The sequence below is a fragment of the Ceratina calcarata genome, unplaced genomic scaffold, assembly GCF_001652005.2.
Source record: "Ceratina calcarata isolate Rehan_Ccalc_2016 unplaced genomic scaffold, ASM165200v1 scaffold127.2, whole genome shotgun sequence".
In the NCBI taxonomy this organism is placed as follows: Eukaryota; Metazoa; Arthropoda; class Insecta; order Hymenoptera; family Apidae; genus Ceratina; species Ceratina calcarata.
This window is the reverse complement of record NW_017133727.1, coordinates 783,746-805,269: the sequence shown is the minus strand read 5'-3', so window position 1 is coordinate 805,269 and position 21,524 is coordinate 783,746. Positions and strand designations below refer to the sequence as shown.

At 41.9% G+C, this 21,524-nt stretch overlaps 1 protein-coding gene across 1 annotated transcript in view; it reads left to right on the top strand.

Moving 5' to 3' along the window:
- The window catches only part of E23 (ABC transporter G family member E23), a 105,892-nt gene that overhangs the window by 81,083 nt on the left and 3,285 nt on the right, over positions 1-21,524 (top strand). The window contains exons 3-12 of the mRNA XM_018031364.2: positions 7,680-7,840; positions 8,308-8,477; positions 14,132-14,237; positions 15,053-15,153; positions 15,319-15,574; positions 15,990-16,160; positions 16,466-16,587; positions 18,475-18,682; positions 20,462-20,676; positions 21,109-21,317. Of these exons, the coding sequence (XP_017886853.1) occupies positions 7,680-7,840; positions 8,308-8,477; positions 14,132-14,237; positions 15,053-15,153; positions 15,319-15,574; positions 15,990-16,160; positions 16,466-16,587; positions 18,475-18,682; positions 20,462-20,676; positions 21,109-21,317 (1,719 nt within the window). The remainder of the gene's footprint in view (positions 1-7,679; positions 7,841-8,307; positions 8,478-14,131; positions 14,238-15,052; positions 15,154-15,318; positions 15,575-15,989; positions 16,161-16,465; positions 16,588-18,474; positions 18,683-20,461; positions 20,677-21,108; positions 21,318-21,524) is intronic.

The following is a 21,524-nucleotide window of genomic DNA, read 5'->3' as shown; positions in this document are numbered from 1 at the left end:
GCCCATGTAAAATTTTAGCTAAATCTTATCGTTAATTCAATTATAAAATAAACTCCCTTAACAAAATCGTGATAAGAAAACAATAATTCATGAAGTCTTCCACTGTTCGAAAAGACGCAGCGTTCGCGTTGCGGTAAGGAGATTCAGCCGACGTTGGCCGGACACCGTGTATAAGGCAAGAAGTCGGGAACAGTGGAGCGGACTCTCTCGGTGGAACAGTGACCCCCTGGACCAGAGATACAGTTATTGCGTTTACTCTCCTCCGTGCCGGTGCACCTATCAGCTCGTGCGCGCGCGAGCAAACGCACACAAAGCGCCCGGCTGCACTCGGCCGTCTTCCGTGCGTTGCACCGACCGATGGGTGCACTCGATCCTCTCGCGCGGAAGATTTCGACCTGTCGATGGCTCCTTTGTCAATTTTTCTAAACGTCAATTAAGAGCTTACAGCTATTTTTACATAGTAATTTTATCGCATCGTTCGCATAATTTATTTTACAGCATTTTTAAAATCGTGTCACGAGTAATTATCGCGTCTCTTTTAGTCTCGATTGAAAGAACATGAAGAGAATCATTTAAAATTGATAGACCGCAGTTTTTACTCGGATTTAAGAGGTCGCCCGTTCTGAAATCGTGGAACAAACGGCGTACATTTGCGAGCCGTTGCCGAAAAATTACGACGCTTTGTTTTACGCGTCCTGTTTTTCTCCTCCGTGCGCCGCAGACGCCTCTTTCTTTCGCTTTCGAGTACGTTGCACCCGATTGTTTTCTCTTCTCGCGCCTCTCCTTTTCTCTTAACGGTGGAAGCACAATTTTATTTCTCGCGCGCGCGAATAGAGAGCCGGTGTCGAGATAAGAGGCTGAGAAAAATGCTGAACCCTGCGAGGTTTTAAAAATTGTTAAAACCATTGAGTCGTTTGACGGTGAAAAATGTAACGCAAAGTGACCCGCTTTTTATTTCGAGCTTGTCGAATTTAGAAACGATCTTAACGTCGGTGACGCGGTCTCCCTCTCTCTTTCCGCCGAGTAATCGACTGCCGTGGAAATCGTGGCACGGGGTTATTTTCATCACGAACCCTTCAATTTTTATCCAATTTAAGATCGTGTACTGGAAAGGGATGGGAAGGGTCGTGATTGGTGACGAGACTGGAAATTGTGTGGAACATCGTGTCCCCTACGTGAGGAGAGAGACAACCCCGTTTCGGGTGCTGCAAATCAAGTGCCTTTACTCGCCGAGACATTTCACTGCCTGTGACACGGTGAGTGTCAAGGGACCCAGTCCTGAAAATTCTGCATCACCTCTAAAAGTACAGACGACGTAGAATCTCGTAAGAAAATACCAATGAGTATGACAATTTTCATATGAATTATTTAAATAGAGGATCTTTTGAGAAAATCAGAATTTCACAAATTCATCGATCGAGCACGATAAAGCAATTGTATTTAAAATGACGGTAAGAGAAGGAGGAAGATACGGGGAGGCGAGAGATAATAAAATGCAGTGGCCCCGCCTGGAGCACAGCTATCTGATCGTGAAAGCTAAAATACAACCGCCGAATGCCTCGTACCTTCTACTACTACGCTACTTATTGCGAGGTACGCGCGATAGCAAAGTGATAAAACGTCCTGTAACGAGAGAGGACGGAAGGAGAGAAGAGAAGAAGAGCCGCGTCGTCCCACTTTCCAAGGAAAAGATACCCGCGAAGATAGGATGCCCAGCTTTCCAGCTGCGTAGAAAAAAAAAATCGACTCGTCCTCGATAGCTCGATTCGCGAGAGTCTCGCAGAAAAATGATATCTACTAGGGATGTTCGATCCTCCGCAAAGAATCGATTTTGAATTGGAATCCGAGAATCGATTCTTCCGAAAAATCGAAATGAAAGAATCAATTCTGCATGAATCTGAATTCTGCAGAATTCTGCAAAATCGGCAAAAAATCGATTATCGATTCTTACATCAAGGAATCGATTTTGGAGAAAATCGAATATCAAAAAATCGATTTTTTAAAGAATTGAATCAGAATCGAACATTCTTAATATCTACCATCGTTTTATTAACAATATTCCTTCATGATTCATTCATTTGATTTTTTATCAAGTAGCTCTCTGCATTTAATGGTATAAAAAATGTACGACTGCCGAGTCAGCTAGGTTCGTTAATTCTAAAATTGTAAAGGCGTTACATCGCTCTAATTCTCGATTCGTTACGACGCGGCATTGTTGTCCCTCGTCGAGGTGGACTCGAGCCTGATTTTTAGGGCGACGAGTCGACACCTTGTTTGCTCCCACTTTGTTTTCTTATCCCATTTAACGGGAAACCTTGGTGTCACGCGACGGTTACGCGTTTCATACAAAAGGCAACGTTCCAGTGACACGAAAGGAGTAGATTAGAATCGTTTCCAGCTGGCAGTCGTTGAAACGAGCTGCTGGTAACTCAATTTACCGACAATTACGATTGCGATAGGGGTTGAGCACGCGGCTCCCACCGTTTGCACATCGGTATCGGGAATTTACGTTTCGGACCGCCGATGTCCACTCCGATTCCCGTCGAACTCGAGACCGCGTAATTATTCATACGCCACGAGCAGCGATCCTGATCGTTGAGAATGGCCATTTCCGATAACGCTACGCCGGATATTTGCATATCGCTGGGAAATTTATGAACTAGCCACGGTGAATCGATCATCTAACGAGCGTGCGAGCACCCGTGTCAACAGCGTCGCCTGTAAACGAGCTGACAACCGACGATGTGTACACGCCGGTAGCCTGTCCGGTAGAAAAATCGAGCCAGATTTGATTTATAGCCAACGCGAAACGAATCGACTGCTCAAGGCCGTTCCGACAACCTCGCAGCTCCAGTTTTGTTCGATCGCTTCATTTTTCACTTACTCTCGTTTCGAGTATTTAAAACGATCAATTCTTCAGAATTTATTATTTTAAGAACTCTGTTATTGAGACAGTGGATTCGATTAGATAGGATTTTTGTCGAGGATGCGAAATGAAAAGTTAATGGCACGACTCGTTATATTAATTGAATGATATAGTTAAGAACTGGGTAAAAGTATTTCTGGACTCTGATAGAGATGGTGAAATCGGTAGAAAACGTTGGGACGGAGGAAGAAAGCCGACATCGGGCGACAATGTTTCGCGGGCATAAATCAGATCAGAGAAAGTTACAACCCCAATTAACCTCGGCGATACGGGATGACTCGTGCTGCTCAGGGTTCGTTGAACCGAGCCAACGACTACGAGAGTCCATTTTGGTCCGTTCACCTGATAAGAGGCTGACTAATCACCTACGTACAGATTACTGTCTGTAGAAATTTATTTCTAAATTAGATATTAACTTCGAACGCTCTGCTGGTTTTAAACGCCTCGTACATAGAATGAGTGGCGTTAAAAATAGCATATAATTCATCGAGTTTTATTACATTTTATTTCATTGATTACTGAATCTCGTTTTGATGTTTTGAAATGTTATAACGATTTTAATACGTAATTAACATAAGAAAAAGGCTAATAAAAATGAGTCAGCAACCATGTTTTGCGCAATAAAACCTGGGGTCTCAGCAGTTCTTTCGTTTGACGAAGCGAATCGCTCGTCCACAAACGCCCCGCTCGTTCCACTTTTGAAAATCGATCCGCTGGCAAAATCGTTCACTGGAACGACACACGATAAACTTTCTACGCGCGTGCAACGACGAAACGCACGGTCCCCCTTTTTCTGCGCTCCGTGTTTACGGTGACATAACTCGCCGTCGATTCGTCGTTGCACCTTTTAAAAATCATCCTGCGCAACGCAAGAATTATCCAGTCTTTTACCCTTTTTATAAATCAGACTTAATCTGACTGAACGGAAAATTGTTTTGCAAAATTAATTGCAAATGTAAAACGCAGGAGACTGTTATATCGCGTTGAACGACATATAAGAAAAATATATGCAAAGAATTAAAGAGTATAAATAATGTTGCTACGTCGCATCGAATTGATTAGTCCTGATGGCAATTCGATCGCCACTCTCAACAGAGTCAATTTTGGGGCTGATATTTATTTTTATTATGCTGATTGGACCGTTCGAGATTGAAACGGTTGATCGTTAATTCTAATCTTCCATTCGGGCTTCGAAAAGCTGATAGGGACGCGTTTCGTTTGTCGATGAGCGCGCTCGTATCACGTTCCACGCCGATGACCGAGAGAATGGACGGACGATATTTTTTTAATACGGAAAATATTTTTTATCGAAAAATATCTGGAATGAAAAAAGAAACATCGTGTCTATCGATGCATATTCTGCATTTTTAAAGTACATGAATCAGGGAAATATTTTATTGAAGAGTCAGTCGAACGATGTATAAAAAAAGCGATTTTAATTGGTTCGGGCGGTCAGAAAAGTGCGACGCGTTAAAAAGAAATGAAACGGGGTTTATGAGCCGCGGCGTTGATGGCCGAATTTGTCTCGCATTTGCATGGGACAGGAGCCGGGTTCGACGAACTCAAAGAGCGGCGGGGTCAATTCGTGGTGGGACCCTGGAACTTCCTTCATCGAGACCTAACCCCGTAAAACCTCGACCCGAAGCCGATGAATTACGAAAACGATCCACGCGGCGTGAGGGGAAAAGAAGCGAGCGCCGGCGCTCACGAATTCCCCGCGGTCGACCGACGAATTTAATGAACGAACCTATTGTCCCGTAGACTTTGAGGGAATTTCACGAGTTAATCGCGTGACTGGCAACGAAATCCGCCGGGAAATTAAATGTCCCCCTTTCATAATTAACAGTAATTTTACTTTATTAATGGTAATCCCGCGTTTTAATTGATCCAATTATATTAGTAGATCGTGAATCTTTGATGTAAATTCTTATTTTCATGAATTCATTAGGTTCTCTCGTGAAATGATTTCGTTTCTAAAAATTCTTCGTAAGTGCATTTAGTATGATATTTTAAAGATATAAACTTTCGAAAAATGCAGAAAAAAAATTCGATTTTTTTAATCAAATCAGTTTTAATGGGAAGTTCTAACATCTTTCGCACATGGATGGAATGTACATACATATATGCACATGCTTTCAGAATGTGAAACGGTAGCAACTTGACGATACGTAAACAATAAAATCTCTCATTGGTAAACAGATAAACGCAAGAAACGCGACGCTACTTCTGATAGTGAAAGAGCTGTCCGAGTATTTGTAATCCGAACGTTTCCTAGTAATCGCATACGGATAATGAATTATACACCTGTGCTATGCAATTCCACCCGGAATCTTTTCGGGTGGCCTCACTGGCCTCTTAATCATGTAAACAAACGGTACCGGATGTTGACACCTAAATACTTTTTCTTCACACGATCTGAAAATTATCGCGATACGGACGCGTCTTCTAAACATCTTTTCTCTCCGTCAAAGTGCAGCGTCGAGGTTCAACGAACCTGGGATGACGCGATACTGCCATGTTGGAAATTTATTATCTGACTCCGTTGTCCAACGACCCCCCGTTTTTTCCTCTCCTCTCTTTTTGTATATCGCGACCCGAGACCATCCGGGAGTTCCAATTTCTTAAAGGAAAGTGAAATGAAACGCGTTGGAATTCTCTGGCGCTAGCGAACTCTGAGTAACGCAGATCATTCTGATTAACGAAATGATGTTATAAAATGATCATTACGTATTACAGTGTACTTGAGAAACGTGATAGATTACGTTCGGCCAAAGACGTTCATTCATCGTTATTGAAAATCGATTAAGCTTGTACGACAATACATACAATTATACAATATATACAGTCTTAAATAACAACACTCCACGTCACTTTATACGAATTTTTATTCGAACCAGACTTCCGAAGTCACTTTTGCTCGTACAGTATATTAAATTAAGAAACCAGCGATCGTCATTAAAAAATGAATGATTTGAGGGATGTGTTGGAACATGTTTTAATTGAAATACTTGTGGGATTCACTTCCCTGTTACGGGTTTTCTATTCTGGTTGGAAAGTCGCGCGAAATTGATTCCGCTTATATGGAGCTGACGAGTGAAGATGTTCCCGGCCGCCTTAATCGAGCCCGGAGTTTATTCGGCCGTGCAGCTTTCGAACGGCCTTGCAGAAACCGTTTTCCCGTCCCTGATCGGATCGCAAAACATCCAGCCCCGACTGAAAGCTGTTCCGACGGATCGAAAGCCATCGCGTCGCGTTTCACGGAATTTCTACGTGCGCCGGGTTCGTTATACCTCTTTTAGAAAATCGTTTCGAAACGCCGAAGGGAAAGGGACTCGTACTGAATTTTGTCGGAACGTGAAAACGATTTTCTAGGAAATATTTAGGCCTTGTTATTCCTCGAGTGTACGCTGTGGCAATGAACGTGATAAATGCGACAACTGGCTCTGTTAAAATCATTCGACGTAATTCATCATGAGAAATATGTAGTACGATTCATTATAAAACTCGATTTGCCTATTGAGGAGAATTTTAATCGAAGGCAGCGTCGGTCGGACGGCTATTCCCGTTTCCTATGCAAGTCCCGTCAAACTGTTATCTTGCGCAACTATAGCTTTGACAACATAATTGAGATTAATACGAGAATCGTACGATTTGTTTCCTGCTAGTCAATTTTAATCGGGAACGAGGATCGTTCCCCTTTGATCTTTTCCATTTTCCTGCGACGCGAAGATCGAACGTTATTGCGAGATCGATAGCTCGAATCGTTTGTTAACGCGGCCGGTCGTTAAAAAGGGCTCTATCAATATGAAACTTAAAAAAAAATCGAATTTTTTTTTGCATTTTTCGAAAGTTCATACCTTCAAAAATATCATACTAAAATTTCAAGATCGGATCTCAACTAGTCTTCGAGTGGCAGCCTTCTAATAGTATTAATATAATATAAGTAATAATGTAATAGTTAATACTTTAAACGCGTTTTTCTCGAAATGGTAGTTTTCAAATTTGATGCTGACACTATAACTCAAACACCAATTATCCGATTGACTTGAAATTTTAACAGAGTGTTTTAGATATGCTTTATTGTTGAATGACATAGAATATTCTTGATTGGATGAAAATTGTAACTTTAGCAACGAAAATCGTCGAGCGTTTCGCCGTCGCTGTCTCGTTTTCGAAAAAGAAAACGACTTCTAGCGTCACGCAGCTGATTTGTCGTTCTTGATTCTTTTCGATAAGGAGCATGGGATGATGAATGGACTGTAAGGAAATTTCATTTGAAACCGAGCCAGATCTTGTTTGACACGGTCTGATTCGCTGCGTAACGCGTTCTGTCCATCTTAATTGCCGTCGCGAAATAGCTTCGATGGGACGTCATTGTTATTATGAAACCAGAGTATTTGCCAGCCGGCTGGAATTCACTACTTTCGATATTGTTTCCAGTCGTCGCATTCAGCAGTTTCGAGATTAATAGAAGACCTTAGAAAAAAAGAAATTCGATTCGAAGTGTACTAAAATGAATCTTGAATCTATCGCGCTAAATGCGTCTATTAAATTCAATTTATATAGAAGATATTCTGTAAGATTGAAACAGAAAATGTTTCATACTGAATGTTAACGAGAATCGTCATAGAAATATGCTGACTCTTTTTATTTAACAAGTCGCAGTAGGAGATATAGTCATAGATTTATTGTTTTAAATTGGATCGACGAATAAGGCACGGTTTAATGGAATCCCGTGTTTGTTTGATTGTAGAGTGGATAGCTCCGCGTTGCAGTTGGTGTACCCGCTGGATTCCCGCCCGGTGCAGCTGATCTTCCGGGGGTTGCAGGTGGTCAAGGAAAAACGAGTCCTCCTCCGAGATGTCTCGGGCGTTGTCAAACCCGGCGAGCTTCTGGCCGTCATGGGCCCTTCAGGTAATCGTCGACACGAAAACGAAGCCCCCTCGTCTCCTCCGAATCCAAACCCAATGCCAATTCCTTTCTCGTTAGAACGAAATTGATAGACGATAAAGATTTAAATGTTACATTAACGAAGTTGGCACTGAGCATTCATATAACACTATTAATTTATACTTCGTGACGCCTGACTTGTTTATCGTGACGGTCATCCGAATTTTTGGACGAAGGCTTCGTTCGCCTCGTTTAGACTAATTGACCGTTTCATCACGAACGCTAATGACCCGATCGAGTTTCCGAGCCCCTCTACTAGACAATTTCGCGGCAGTTTGCGTCATTCGTTTATTTCGCGTCAATTTGTTTATCAGCTTGTTTTGCAACGCGCGGTCGTCACGTTGTTACATTATTTACCAATTGAACCTTGCCCTTTTTCTAACTCCACGTTCCGAAGGAATGCTGACGGCAGATTTATATTGTTCGAACAGGTTGCGGCAAAACTACGTTGTTGAACTGCCTGTCCGGTCGCGTCGGCTTGGACGGGGGTGAAATCTGGTTGAACCGTGAAAGATTGACAAAAAGATGGCGCCGAAGAATCTGCTACGTCCAGCAGCAGGACGTTTTCTTTCCCGATCTCACGTTGAGGCAAACGTTGGAGGTGAGTCTCTGCTCAAAAACTTAGCGTCGTTGTTGAAATCGATCTACAAGGTGTGTAAATTAAGAAATGAGACTGACTTTTTTTATTCGAATAAAACTACATTTAAATATTGCCTCCCTCAAAATAAGTTCTTTGGGAAGCCGCGCTGGAGGCGATTCTTCTAATCCTCATAGCAGTGCTCGAAGAAATTAGGTCGCACTACATTCTGAGCATTCGAATCGTAAATCAATGTAACTATGTTACAGAAATTTATCGATACAATTAACTAGAGGCCGGAGGTAGTTCTACGATACAACATAATTTCTTAAAAGAAAGATATAAACGTTACGGTCGTTCCGATGAGGGAAAAAAATCGAAGGAAAAAGTAATTTTATGTGTATACACGTATTATGTTCGTAGCGAGAGCTTTGTCGTAAAACGGGCAATTTCCATAAAACCGCATTCGTCGAACGCAGAAGTCTGAACGTATCTCTCCCCGTATAATAATATGTTGCAGCCCAATAAATTCCTATCGCTCCATCCAATGAAACAGCTATCTATTAAACCAGGCCAATCCCCGTCGTAAAACCCATCACATTTGCATCTGTTCGAAAAAAGTAGGACCGTTCCTGCAATTTGGTTGCAAAATAAATAAAACTGTATCTCTCGCTCGATCGAAATTTCAGGCAAGGCCCATTAACAGAAGGCATTTAATAGTATAAACGCAAATGTGACGACGAATTAACGTCAAACGTTCCCCCTCACAAAAATCCTAATAGCTTTCATTTTCATTCTTTCACACGTACATTTACTGTGTCAAACGCTGTAAAGATCTTTCTGATAGACAAACGAAGTTTCAATGAACTGTAGAAGGAATAAATGATCGTTCGGTTTAGTAACGTTCATTGAGAATTTCGTACCGGTTTCGTGTTCACGGTACGCGTGCCAGCTCGTAAGTAGAAACGGGCGTGCATAGTCAGACGCGCCATAATAGACGAGATTGGGTCTAGCGGCGCGCGGGCAGCTGGCGAAATAAGAATGCGGCTCGCGTTCTGGCACGGGGGAGTTTCCTCGTTTTCCAGGAAAATTGGCGATCGCGCGCGCGTGCCAAGTTCCGTGGGAAATTTATAAAACGACTGAAAATTAGGAGGACGCCTCGCGTTTGAGACGGGCGCGAAATGCCACGGGCCAACGGCCAAACGGTTTTCCTCTGTGCATAAATCCTCGCACGCTTCACAGTTGCTCGGCCACTTAACGATTAATCGCCTGCCCTTTTTCACATAAATAATTAAACACAGAATGGAAATGAAATGAGCTTCGTAATTCGTGTGAATTCTTGTATATATTTTTAACGATCGATTAGGAATCTATTCTGATAATCGATAGAAGACGTTGAAGGCGCGTTGGACGATTTTTAATTCTCTTTGACACGCGAAACAAATTAGACGTGCCGTAAGATTGGGAACACGTGTGCGACGAAACCGAGGAGAAACGAACCGATCCAACGGGACGTTGGCCTCTGGATCGTGGCAAGGGGGACAGAAGTTGCCCCGTGACAAATAGAGGGTGGTCGTGAGGAAGAGAGTCCCGGTGACGTCATAACTCGGTCAGTGAACCTCGAAGCGCGTGTCTTACGTGTTTCAAAAACATTCGGCGCCGCCTCTACGCGCGTAATATGCCAAAACCGATTGCTGCCTTCTCTCTCTATATTTCCTCTTCTTCCACTGTACGTCTACTTACGTACATTTCTTTCTCTGTCATGTCGCGTTTCTTATCTTCAGTCACGTTTCTTAAAACCGTTTGCTGTCTCCTATTCTTCCAGACATTTTCTACAGCAATTTCTTTTATTGGAATATGTCCTTCTCTTTCGATCGATGCTTTCAGTTATTTGATTTTTCTAAAGCCGAATTCATGTTCTCTTCTATTTCCGAGTTTTCAAACGATGGACTCGTTTAATAGCACCTATTTAAGCTCGGATCTGGAATGGGCACGGTATTACTTATCGAGTAGCGGTTCCACGAATCGAATAACAGCCTCACTTTCCCTTTTCTCCGCCTGCGTCGACCGTGACAACCGGCACGTTGTCCTCTTCCGTGGAAAAGACAGCTGAACAGTCATACGACGTATTTCAGATTCCTAACTGAACGTCTTCCCTGGTCAATCACCTCAAACACTTTGAATGAATTTTACCCTCTTACGAAGAATTTCCTCATTCCTGAAAGATCTGTCTCAAACGTTTATGAGTGAATTTTACCCTTCTACAATATGAAGGGTCATCTTTTATAGTTCGTTTTAATAAAATGAGGCGAAGAGTGAAAGCGTGGACATTTATTTCGTAGACATTTTCCTCTTCGTTTTCAAGGCCCCGAGATAATTTTCTTAGCATTCCACTCATGGAATTTTTCGTAGTTTTAAGGGATGAGGTCGAGTCGTCTTTGCCTGGACGCCACTTCGTGTACGACCTTGTTAAGGATGTATTGGCTATACAGTCAATCGCAAAAGTTTATGTACCTTAGGAAAACGCATTTCCTATAATTAAAAAGAAATCAGACGTCGGAAGAATAATGCTAATAATACATAGCTACGTGCTAAAAAGTATAGAAGGAAATATCCAATTAACTATTGACGCTAGCGAAAAATTTGCACATGGAAATTGTAGATCTCGTCGTCCTCTATAAGAAAGGTTATATGCAATTTTTCCGTATGTCCAATGGTTTGAGAGTTATTGGCTAAAACCGAAAATTTGGAAGAAATTGAAGGGGTACCCCTTGGAAAAATCTCGGAAAAATCGAAAATTTTTTTTTGTTGTTTATTATTAGCAATGTTCTTCCGACGTCTGATTTCTTTTTAAAAAATGCGTTTCTAAAGTGCATAAACTTTTGGTATTGACTGTATAGCCAATACTTCTGGTTATATATTTTAATCACTTAATATCTACCCCACTAATATTCCAAAAAATCATTATTGATCATTGATCCTATATCATGGTATGCATTAAGTGAAGCGTGAGGCGCCTTCTTTAAATGGAAATGCGATCTCTGGAACCGGTGGTACGTGTGTACGGAGCTTAAGGGCGATCTGTTGGCCGACACACCCTGCGCGGATGGACGTGCCATTTTCTCGACGGCCGAGGCTCCGTTACACAAGACGGGCCCCGTTATGCGGAGAGAGAAAGTGGCGGTCGACCGGGCCGACGATATTTCGCCGCTAAGCGGTTACACGGTCTTCTCTCGACTCTCGGCCAGCAGGAAACTGGACTGCTCCAGAACGGAGCGAGCGTCATCTCCGTCGACTAGCACGTTGCGTTATCCTAGGAGACTCCTCAACGATTTAACCAGGCGAATAATATGGTGTATTATAATGGGTCAGTGCATAAGTTCTTGCAATCTTCTGACTTGAAATGAGATACGTCATATTTCATTCCCATCGTCATTTACATTTTATGGTGAAATTTGTTATGGAGTCGTCCTGATTTTCTATTATTCTTTTTACAAACAAGCGGATTCTTGTTTCGTAGAATTCGAAAGATCGATGTTGGTCGTCCAGATCAGAGTCACCAGTTTTAAGTCGAAGAATTCGTTTCTTTTTTTGCTTATAGAGCAAAAGCACGGTCCAAAGATACGAATAGAATGTTTGTTGTTATAATTCCCACAGGTCTTTTCGAAACTCGTATAACGAATTTTACCTATTTATAATTTTTATATTTTATTAATATCTCGTAAAATGAATTTTCCTTTCTTCATATGCGTATATCGTAATATCTTGTGAGGATTAATTACAAATGAGTGCATTAACGAGATTGAATCCTACGATTTTATAAACAGAAATGCAGAAATTTTATTAACTAATTGGAACGTCATATGTGTAATCATTGGATTAATCACTGAAAGAAGGAAATCTATTTATATCTGTTATATGAATACCTTGAATCATTTCGATTGAGGATTAATTATGTGTTGCTCGTTAAAACGCGAGCATTAACGAGGCTGAAGGAAAATCGGGAGAGATGGACAGAGATAGAAAGAGAATCGAATTTCCTCTCATTAAGTTGGTTAATCGTTTCGTTCGAGCGGAATTTCAAATAGCCGGCCGGGAAACAATGGGCCGTTTAATTGGCCGCTTTACATTGATTTAACTTAACCAACCGCGTCGAAACCTATTATCAACCGTTTTATATAGTTGCGCGTACCTTCGTCGAATGATTAAGCGCTACCATTAATCAGCCGCCTAATACAATTTTATAAACCCGACATACCAACCGACCAATTCCTCTTATTATTACAATAGTCAATATAAATGGCAGACTTAAAAAATTGCATCTGTACAAAATTCTTAAAATACATGTAAGAATTTAAAAATAGAAACGAGGTAAAAAATGAAGTATTATTATTTTTGAAAAGTAAAGAAAATTCTTATCTTGAGTTTTTTGAACGTTTTGTTTTGTATAAAGAAATAGCGGCGTGGCTGTACACAAAATTGAATATTGACGTTTGCGAGCACGCTACGTGCCGTTATAGTGATTTAACCGGTGAGCCGAGACCCGAAAACGTTTTTGGTCACGCGTTTCCTCTGCGGTCCCGGTTCGTGTGCCCCCGAATTATCGATCGCGCGTGAACACGTTCCGGGGCCGAGCCGTGGAAAGTTCGTGCACTACGTGCAGAACGGCGTGAACCCGATGGTGGCGATGATTCCAAAGAACGACAAAGGCGCGGCTCGTTACGCGAACCTTCTTCCTTCTTCTGCAACGTTTGCAGTTCCTGCATTATGCAATCCGCCGAGATGCATCTCCGCAAAAATATTGGCTTACACGTATCCGCCGTTTCGTAACTCGCTTTCTATCAACCATAGAGTTTTTGTTCAACCTAGATTTTTGCAATGAGAAAGAAATTCAAAATCTTTCCCACATTTTAATTTAGCAAAATTTATGGATCAGCACTTCTAATAATTTTAGAAAATACACAAACTACATTTATTATACTAAATCAATTTCAGTGGATTATGAATATTATTTAAAAATCGCTGGATACTTGGAAATGAATTTAAACCGGTGACGAAGGGAAATGGCCAAAAATCGGCTTCGCATGCGCGAGTGGCTGGAGCGCGTTATCGTAATTGATTTAACGATGGTAATTACGAGCGGACCGATGCGGTGCATCCCCGGGGATACGTGTCAGATGGTAATAATAGACACAAAGTGGCCTGGATGTTACGAAACGGAAATGCACGTCCACGCCGACGGGTTTTGCTTACATTGCTGTTTAATGCGTAAACGGGTCCGTTGCCTGTGTGGGATATAAAGCTTCCCGTAAAATCCGCGATACCATCTTCCTTCATCTTCTACATCAACACCGTTTCTGTCTATCGTTTTCTGAACATAATCCTTGGAATCCATTTGACTCTTTATTTTTAAAAAATTCTCTTTAAGATATTTGGAATTATTTATGTCATGGAATACATAAGTTGAAACTTGGAGCAGGAAGTCTAATTTATGGAATAAAAATTGTATCTCTAATTCATTTCATCCATTCGAAACTGAAGCTCCAAAATAATTTAATAACGTCTACTTTGATTAATGAAAATTAAATGTTCTTTGATATTAAAATTATTGTATTGATTAATGATTCGATTATTCTGGTCCTCGTCGATGTTCATGGATCCTTTCTGGCATGTTTCAGTACCAGGCGAGGCTCAGGCTTCCGGACACGTTCTCGCACTCCCAGAAGATGCAATGCGTGGACCACATCATCGAGGTCCTCGACCTCGCCGCCTGCCAAGATACCAGTGAGTATACATATAGACTGAACGTGATCGATGAATCGTGCCAATCTCCGCGTGCTTTCGCCTGCCACACTGTCTAGCCACTTGGGTCCTTCTCTTCTTCATTCCTATTTACAATTCTAATCGTCTTCCTTGTGTCCCATATTTCCTGTTCCTCGTCCTTTATTTCTAACTATTTTTATCAAATAAAACGACATTGAGAAAATGAAGTCTGAAGCAAGAATATGAATTTCCTTTATCATTTAAAACTGATAACTTTCGATCTTCTGTACATCCTTGGATCATCAATTAGATTCTTAATCTATGAATGGATAAAATCGATCTCCTGAGAAAGCTTGTAAAAATTCTTCAATGTTCCGGCAAACAGAGAATTTGTTTTTGAAATTTCCGGTTCCGATTTGTCGGAAGATCAAACGGAAATCGTGGAAATTGGGACGAGTCTCAGTCGATGTAAATTCAGCGTAATTTGTTTGCGAACCCCCCCGAGCTCGTAACGATTTACGACTTCGTACGGAACGGTAAGAAACGAGGCGAGCCACGCAACCGTGGTCGTCGCCGCTGCTCGTCGTTGTTGCCGCGATTTTGATCGACGATATCCGCGATCGTAACTCAGTGCACCCTTCGTCGTAAAGCTTGTCTGCATCGTTTGTTATCGGGACGCGTCGCAGATCGCTCGATCACGTGATCAAAAACCCTTTGAAGTCTACGTTTAGTGTCCATTGCAGTATTTAAAAAATCTCAGTTGACCAAATCAGGTCAGAAATATTTCAATATTTAGAAAGTTCAGGGATTTAATCGCTTGTATCTTTTCTGTTTAGTTATCGGGGATTACACGAAGAGAGGATTGTCCGGTGGAGAGAAGAAGAGGACGAGTATAGCTTGCGAGCTACTCACCAATCCGTCGTTGATGTTACTCGATGTAAGTGATAATCATTAAAATTTCTTATGAATCTCAAGAAAAATAAATTTAATTAAATTACACCTAAATCGAGTTGATTCACACTCTATCTGGTTGAATAAAACTAGTTTAGTAAATGCTAGAGTAGAAAATTATTTCACACGGACATCATGTATGATTGTTCAGGAACCCACAAGCGGGCTGGACTCGCATTCGGCACAGGCGTTGATCTCGCGGTTGAAGAAGTACGCCGAACAGGAGGGCAAGAGTATCGTGGTGACGGTGCACCAGCCCAGTTCCAGGATGTTCCACAGTTTCAATAAAATCCTGCTGTTGAGCCGTGGCCAAGTAGCATATTTCGGGCCCACTGCGAACATCGGCAGGTTTTTCTCCACGATAGGACTCACGCTCCTGCCGCACTACAACCCCGCCGATTTTATACGTAAGTACTCGACACTAAAATAATTATTTAGTACTGGATGAAAAATAATTTCGAGCATCGCGACTTAAAGTCTTGTGTCTCCATAAAAGAATTCAATTTAAACTTGTCAAAACTTTTATCATTAAAAGTAGCTAAATAATTGCGTGTATATAATAGAATCAGGAATCACGTAGCCTAGAATAGATGCAACCTAAACCTGATAACTGAACTGCGGATTTTTATGCAAGATAAAAGATTTCTAAATAAATATTGTAATACGCGCTCGTCTTTTAATATTTCGTATATTTTTTAACGTGAGAAATATACTTTATATTGATTGCCGATAGAATTTTTGTATACGTGCATAAAATCCGCTGTCTACTGGTAACACGGCGAAGATAGTTTGCTCGAGGGTTGGACGTAAAATTGTTTGCAGTGGAGCAAATAAAGGGGCCAGAGGAGATTCGGGAGCGCATCATGGCCGCAGCGAGGGCCGCGAGACAGGGACCTGACTGCCCGCCGGAACTTCGTCCGGAATATAATCCCAGTCAGCATCCGCTCTGCGACCATCTGATCCATTATCACGAGCACCACATCAGCCACAACGGTATTGCATACTGTATACGTAGTACATAACGCGCGACCGGTTAGTTTGAGCTAAACGCACGGCTTACGAATTACCATGGGTTTATCCACCCAGAATAACTGCGGTTCCTCGCTTTAAATTCCATTCGAGCTCGTAGCTATTAATTATAGTATTTGTAAGCCGACATCAGGGAAACTGTTTAAACTTTGTATAACGTAAAATAATAATCCATTAAACAGATTCTGTTTAATCAAGGATTTTATTATAACTTCATATGAGAGAAAGATAAAGGCTCTCTATCCCTTTTATTTCCTTGATGGTTTCAGTGAAGGAAGACGAAGGTCGCACGCTGTGGTTGGACACTCAAAGCCACGCCAGTAGTAGTGCCAGTTCCGCGGATGACGACTTCGCCTGGCAGTGGCCCACTAGTTTTTGGTCGCAGTTCAAAGTGAGTAATTTTGCATAATTTCCAGTGGTTAGACACACCGGAACTCGAGAACTTCCTTCACCACAGAATACATTTATCTAATATTTTTAAAAAAACGTTATAAAATAATCCTCCAAATTCTTTTTATTTTCGATGTTCTACAATTTAAGAACTCGTTCTTTTTTCTGAACATCGATTGCACGGTGTATTTGCGGTGGAGGGAAACACGTATGTTTGAGCTGATACGGTGCAGCAAAGGGAAGTGAAATCGGGAAGGTAACGAGAGCATCTCGTGACGATTTCTGTTTTCAATTGCTAAAATGACGTCACGTCCTTCTCGGGAAATAACGGCATCGAGTCCGGTTCATTTCGTTCCTTAACGCCACGCTTCTTCGGCCTGCAGAAGCGAGAACACCGCCATCAATTTACCTTCGGGCTAGGCCGTAATAAAATGAACGTGTGTCTAAAAATATATTTAGACTACGAAAACGTTTTCATAGTGAAACGCTTGACGGGTGTCCATTTGTAAATTCGTAAATCCAGCTGCGATGCAATGGAAAAATTGAAAAACTTGACGATCGAGTCGTCGCGCTTCGTAGTTAATAGCGACGTGAAAAGATTTGAACGAGCGACTATCCGGTATGCGATAGATAAATAAAAATGACATCAGGATTCAAGTTTAATGCGAACATTAAATTGGTATCGCGTAAGTCCTCGACGCTTTATCTCGATAGGTGTAACGCTTGATAACATTCAAGGTTCTTCCCTGGTATTTTTTCTCTTCGTTTTCCAAACGTTTGCAAAATTACGTTTTTAATAACGTCATTATTCGATCACGTGGATGAACTTCATTCGCGTTTACAAATCAGTTTCGATGGGTTTCTAAGGAAGAAAGATTTCTGGCGATTTTTAAAAATCTGGCAAATGGGTGTCGACCGGAAAATCGTGACGATTCGGAAAAAGAGTCGCGCTAGAGATTAAAGAAAAGAGAGGCGCACCGCGAAAGAGAGGATCGAGCCGCGCAGAAAGGAGAACTAGGTCGCGTTTACGCGATTCGCCATATCCGGATATAATTACCGAGACCAGTACGTCTGTTCTGTTCATTTCTTTGTTGCGAACGCATCTCGCCTCGTCACTTGCGTCACTTTTACCCGTCGCGACGCAACTATTCTTCTAGCCCCATTTTCAGCCCGACCCTTTCACTGACCGACCGTATTCGTTTTTAACTCCAGTCAATCACTTTCCACTCTGCGTCGTACCGAAATACCGACGTATTTTTATCAGAACTTCGGTACAATTAGATTAGTACTATGAAATATTTATATAATATCGCGTTACCAAATCCATTGCCGGGCAATAAGTGTAGAATAAGAAGCGAGAGTGGGTTGTCAAGTGATAGGCCGAGATCGATGGATCTGGTTAATTGAGTAATTAAAGGAGATATCGAGCCGGTGCTCGTTACACGGTTAAGCGGCTTGCGTACGCATTAGTTGCAATTTAAAGAGGCCTTCGAAACCAGCATTGTGAAACCTTTGCGTTCTATTTCCTCACGGCCGCCTGATATAATTGAGCTGCACCAAAGAGGTGTAGCGGGCAACCTTGCATTGTGACATTGTCGTGCAGACGGGGGCAGCGTTTAGTATCGTTACAACCGCGATTCCGATTAATAACCACGCTCTATACCTACGTACATCTATCGATCAAAGTCCGGCTCCTCCTTCGACACTTCCGATGGCTCTCCTAGTTAAATACCTAATTACTATCCCGTCAATTATCGATTAATTCTCGCGCGACTACTTTATATTTACATCTCGACGCAATATATTAGTTTTAGAAAGATTTTCATGAAGAATCGATAGAGAGATCGTGATAATTTGTAACGAGGTCCCCTTTCACGATTTGTTTCAGGTATTATCGGAAAGAAATTTTCAAGAGGCACGGCCACGGATGTTGTCTCGTCTGAATTGGCTGCAAACGATAGCCCTCGGCTTGCTCGCAGGGCTATTGTGGCTCAGGCTTCCTAGAACCGAGGCGGCGCTTCACGACATCCAAGGCTGGATGTTCTTCAGCACCACGTACTGGATGCTGTTCGCCCATTTCGGTGCACTCTCCAGTTGTAAGTATTTCGTCTCACAATCCGTATTACAGTATTCCTTCGATAAATATGAATGGACCAAAAAAGGCATTGATTTTTTGTCAATTAGTTTAGTATTGTTTCGAGAAGATATTCGATTCAAACAGTGCGTTTTCATTGCCAAAATTACAATTTTCATCCAATCAAGAATATCCTAGATGATACAACAATAAAGCATGTTTAGAACACTCTGTTAAAATTTCAAGTCAATCGGATAATTGGTGTTTGAGTTATAGTGTCAGCAAATTTGAAAAATACCATTTCGAGAAAAACGCGTTTAAAACATTAACTATTACATTATTACGTATATTATATTAATACTATTAGAAGGCTGCCATTCGAAAACTAATTGAGATCCGACCTTGAAATTTTAGTATGATATTTTTGAAGATATAAACTTTCGAAAAATGCGAAAAAAAATTCGATTTTTTTTTTAAATCTCACACTGGTAAGGCCCCTTAAAGAATTGGTTTCTCGATACAAGAACGATAGGATCTTTGAATGAACCTTGCGTGAGTCGCGAACATTCTCGAGCGGTTAGTTGGAAAGGGGGAAACGAGAGAGCCCGGGGACAAAAGCTCGGACGGAAAGTCGTAAGGTGGTGGCGGCGGCCGGTGGTGCCGGGTTGCGCAACCACGCGGGCAGCGCAGATAATATGAGATAGATTGGTTAATTGAGCGACGACGACGTAACGCGCTGAATCGGCCATTCAAACCGAACGCGGGTTTTTTTTTATTGCAAACATTTGCAAAGGACTAGAGGAACGGTCAATCAAGAACGTTAGTATGTAGGTCGCGGAGTGACCCACTTACCGGTAATTGAGGCCCTTTTGTCAATGCCTCCTCGGTGCGCGCCGTGGCTCGAAAACGACCGTGACGAATTTCAAACGGGGAGCCAGTCTAAGAAACTCTTCTCAGAGGACAGAGAGCATTGCCCCGAAGTAAATCGAGTAGAAACTCTTGCTCCGGTTTTATTCTATCGGCTTCGATTGGCCGAATTCAGAGTGGATACTTTTTCCCGGAAGAAGGAAGAAAATTGGAGATATTGTTGGCGTAGATAAATTACTTGAATTAGGTTCTATTCTCGAACGAAGAGTTTTTACCAATTATTTTTATATTCGGTCGAACCAACTAGCGGTCTGGTGTAAAAGAATAATAGAGAGGGTTCGAAGGCAGAGATTAAATCGATTTTACAGCTTGAGAAACCAACGCCCTTCCTCCGAGCTCGCTTTTAACGTCTCGGCATAGCCGTTTCACTTTCTATGCGGAGTCAAGGGACGTCGATGACTGTAAAACAGCGAATGTCTGCGACTAGCCTCGGTCCACGGGAGGGCAAAGTTATGCGCCTCCTAAAATAGTCTCGCATCTATTAACTTTTCCGTTCTGTCCTTTATTGCCTTTTGTTCCCCAAAGGTTTGTCACCTTTATTGCCTCGCTCGACTATTTTTATCTGTGAACAGATATTTTTATTGTGTTTCGCTCGGACAGAAAGGAATCGGCCTGGACTTCTGGAGATTAGTTAATTAGTTGATGAGTCATTAGTTGATGAGTCAAGGTTTAAAAAATTTAGTTAAGAAGAAGCAGAGATAAAGACGTGGAAGGGTGTGATAATAATTGTAAATCAACTACGCTTCTGGGCCAATAGATTGAAATAGAGAGATTATATTTATAGTTGATGAGTCGAGACGAGACGAATCGATCTCTGTTTTATTATTCAATTTCAAACAAACTGAACGAACGGATATGGCGATTTCTGTTTCAGTTCCTCCAGAACGCGAGGTGATCAACAAGGAGCGGTTGTCAGGATCGTATCGGCTCTCGGCCTATTACCTGGCGAAGATGGTCGGCGAGCTGCCGCTTACGATCACGCTGCCCGCGGTCTACCATATCATTAGTTACCCGATGTTGGGCTTCCACAGTCCAGCAGTTTTCGTTACTCTGCTGGCGTTCCTCTTACTCAACACCGTCGTCGCTCAGGTATGTAAAACACTTTTGAATAAAACGAGATGGAGTATCGATACGAGTCCTGATCTATGGATTATCTAGTTAAATATATCCCGGACTTTATGAACACGCGTGTGAGTATCGCGATAAGAATTTCGCGGTTTCCTTTTTTCGACACTGCCCACCTACGGCCGACGCAGCTATGAAAGGCAGTCGCGATTTACTTTCAAAACCACCTACCTATTGACGGAAATGAGTAACCCGTTTCACGATATTATGTCCCCGTCTATAATATCACGACTGAATGGGTTTCTGTAACGTTTGATGAGGAATAAAAGAACATGCGCTTTTTTTTCGAAACGAGTTTCACTCCTCCATAGTATAGCTGAGAGTTTCTACGAATTTTCTATCACGGATTATAATCTTTATTAGGATCATTGAAAATCGTGTACTTGATGGTTTCAGAGCGTGGGATTCTTTGTTGGCGCATGCTGCTTGGACCTGCAAGTCAGTATAACAGCGTCCGCGCTTTATACGTTGGCGACGCAACTGCTGGGCGGCTATTTGGCGACGGCGGTCCCTCCCTGGCTGGCGTGGGCCAGATACGCGAGCATGGTGCACTACGCCTATCAGAACATGCAGATTCTGGAATTCGGCGTTGGCGAACCGATCACGTAAGCGAAATCATATCTATCCCCATTTAAGGATGTATTGGCTATACAGTCAGTCCCAAAAATTTATGTACCTTAAGAAAACGCATTTCCTATAATTAAAAAGGAATCAGACATCGGAAGAACAATGATTTTGGATGAAAAAAGTTTACTTGTTAACGTTCAATTGGTTTCTAAACAATAAAAATTGATAGAATTTGTTATATTGTT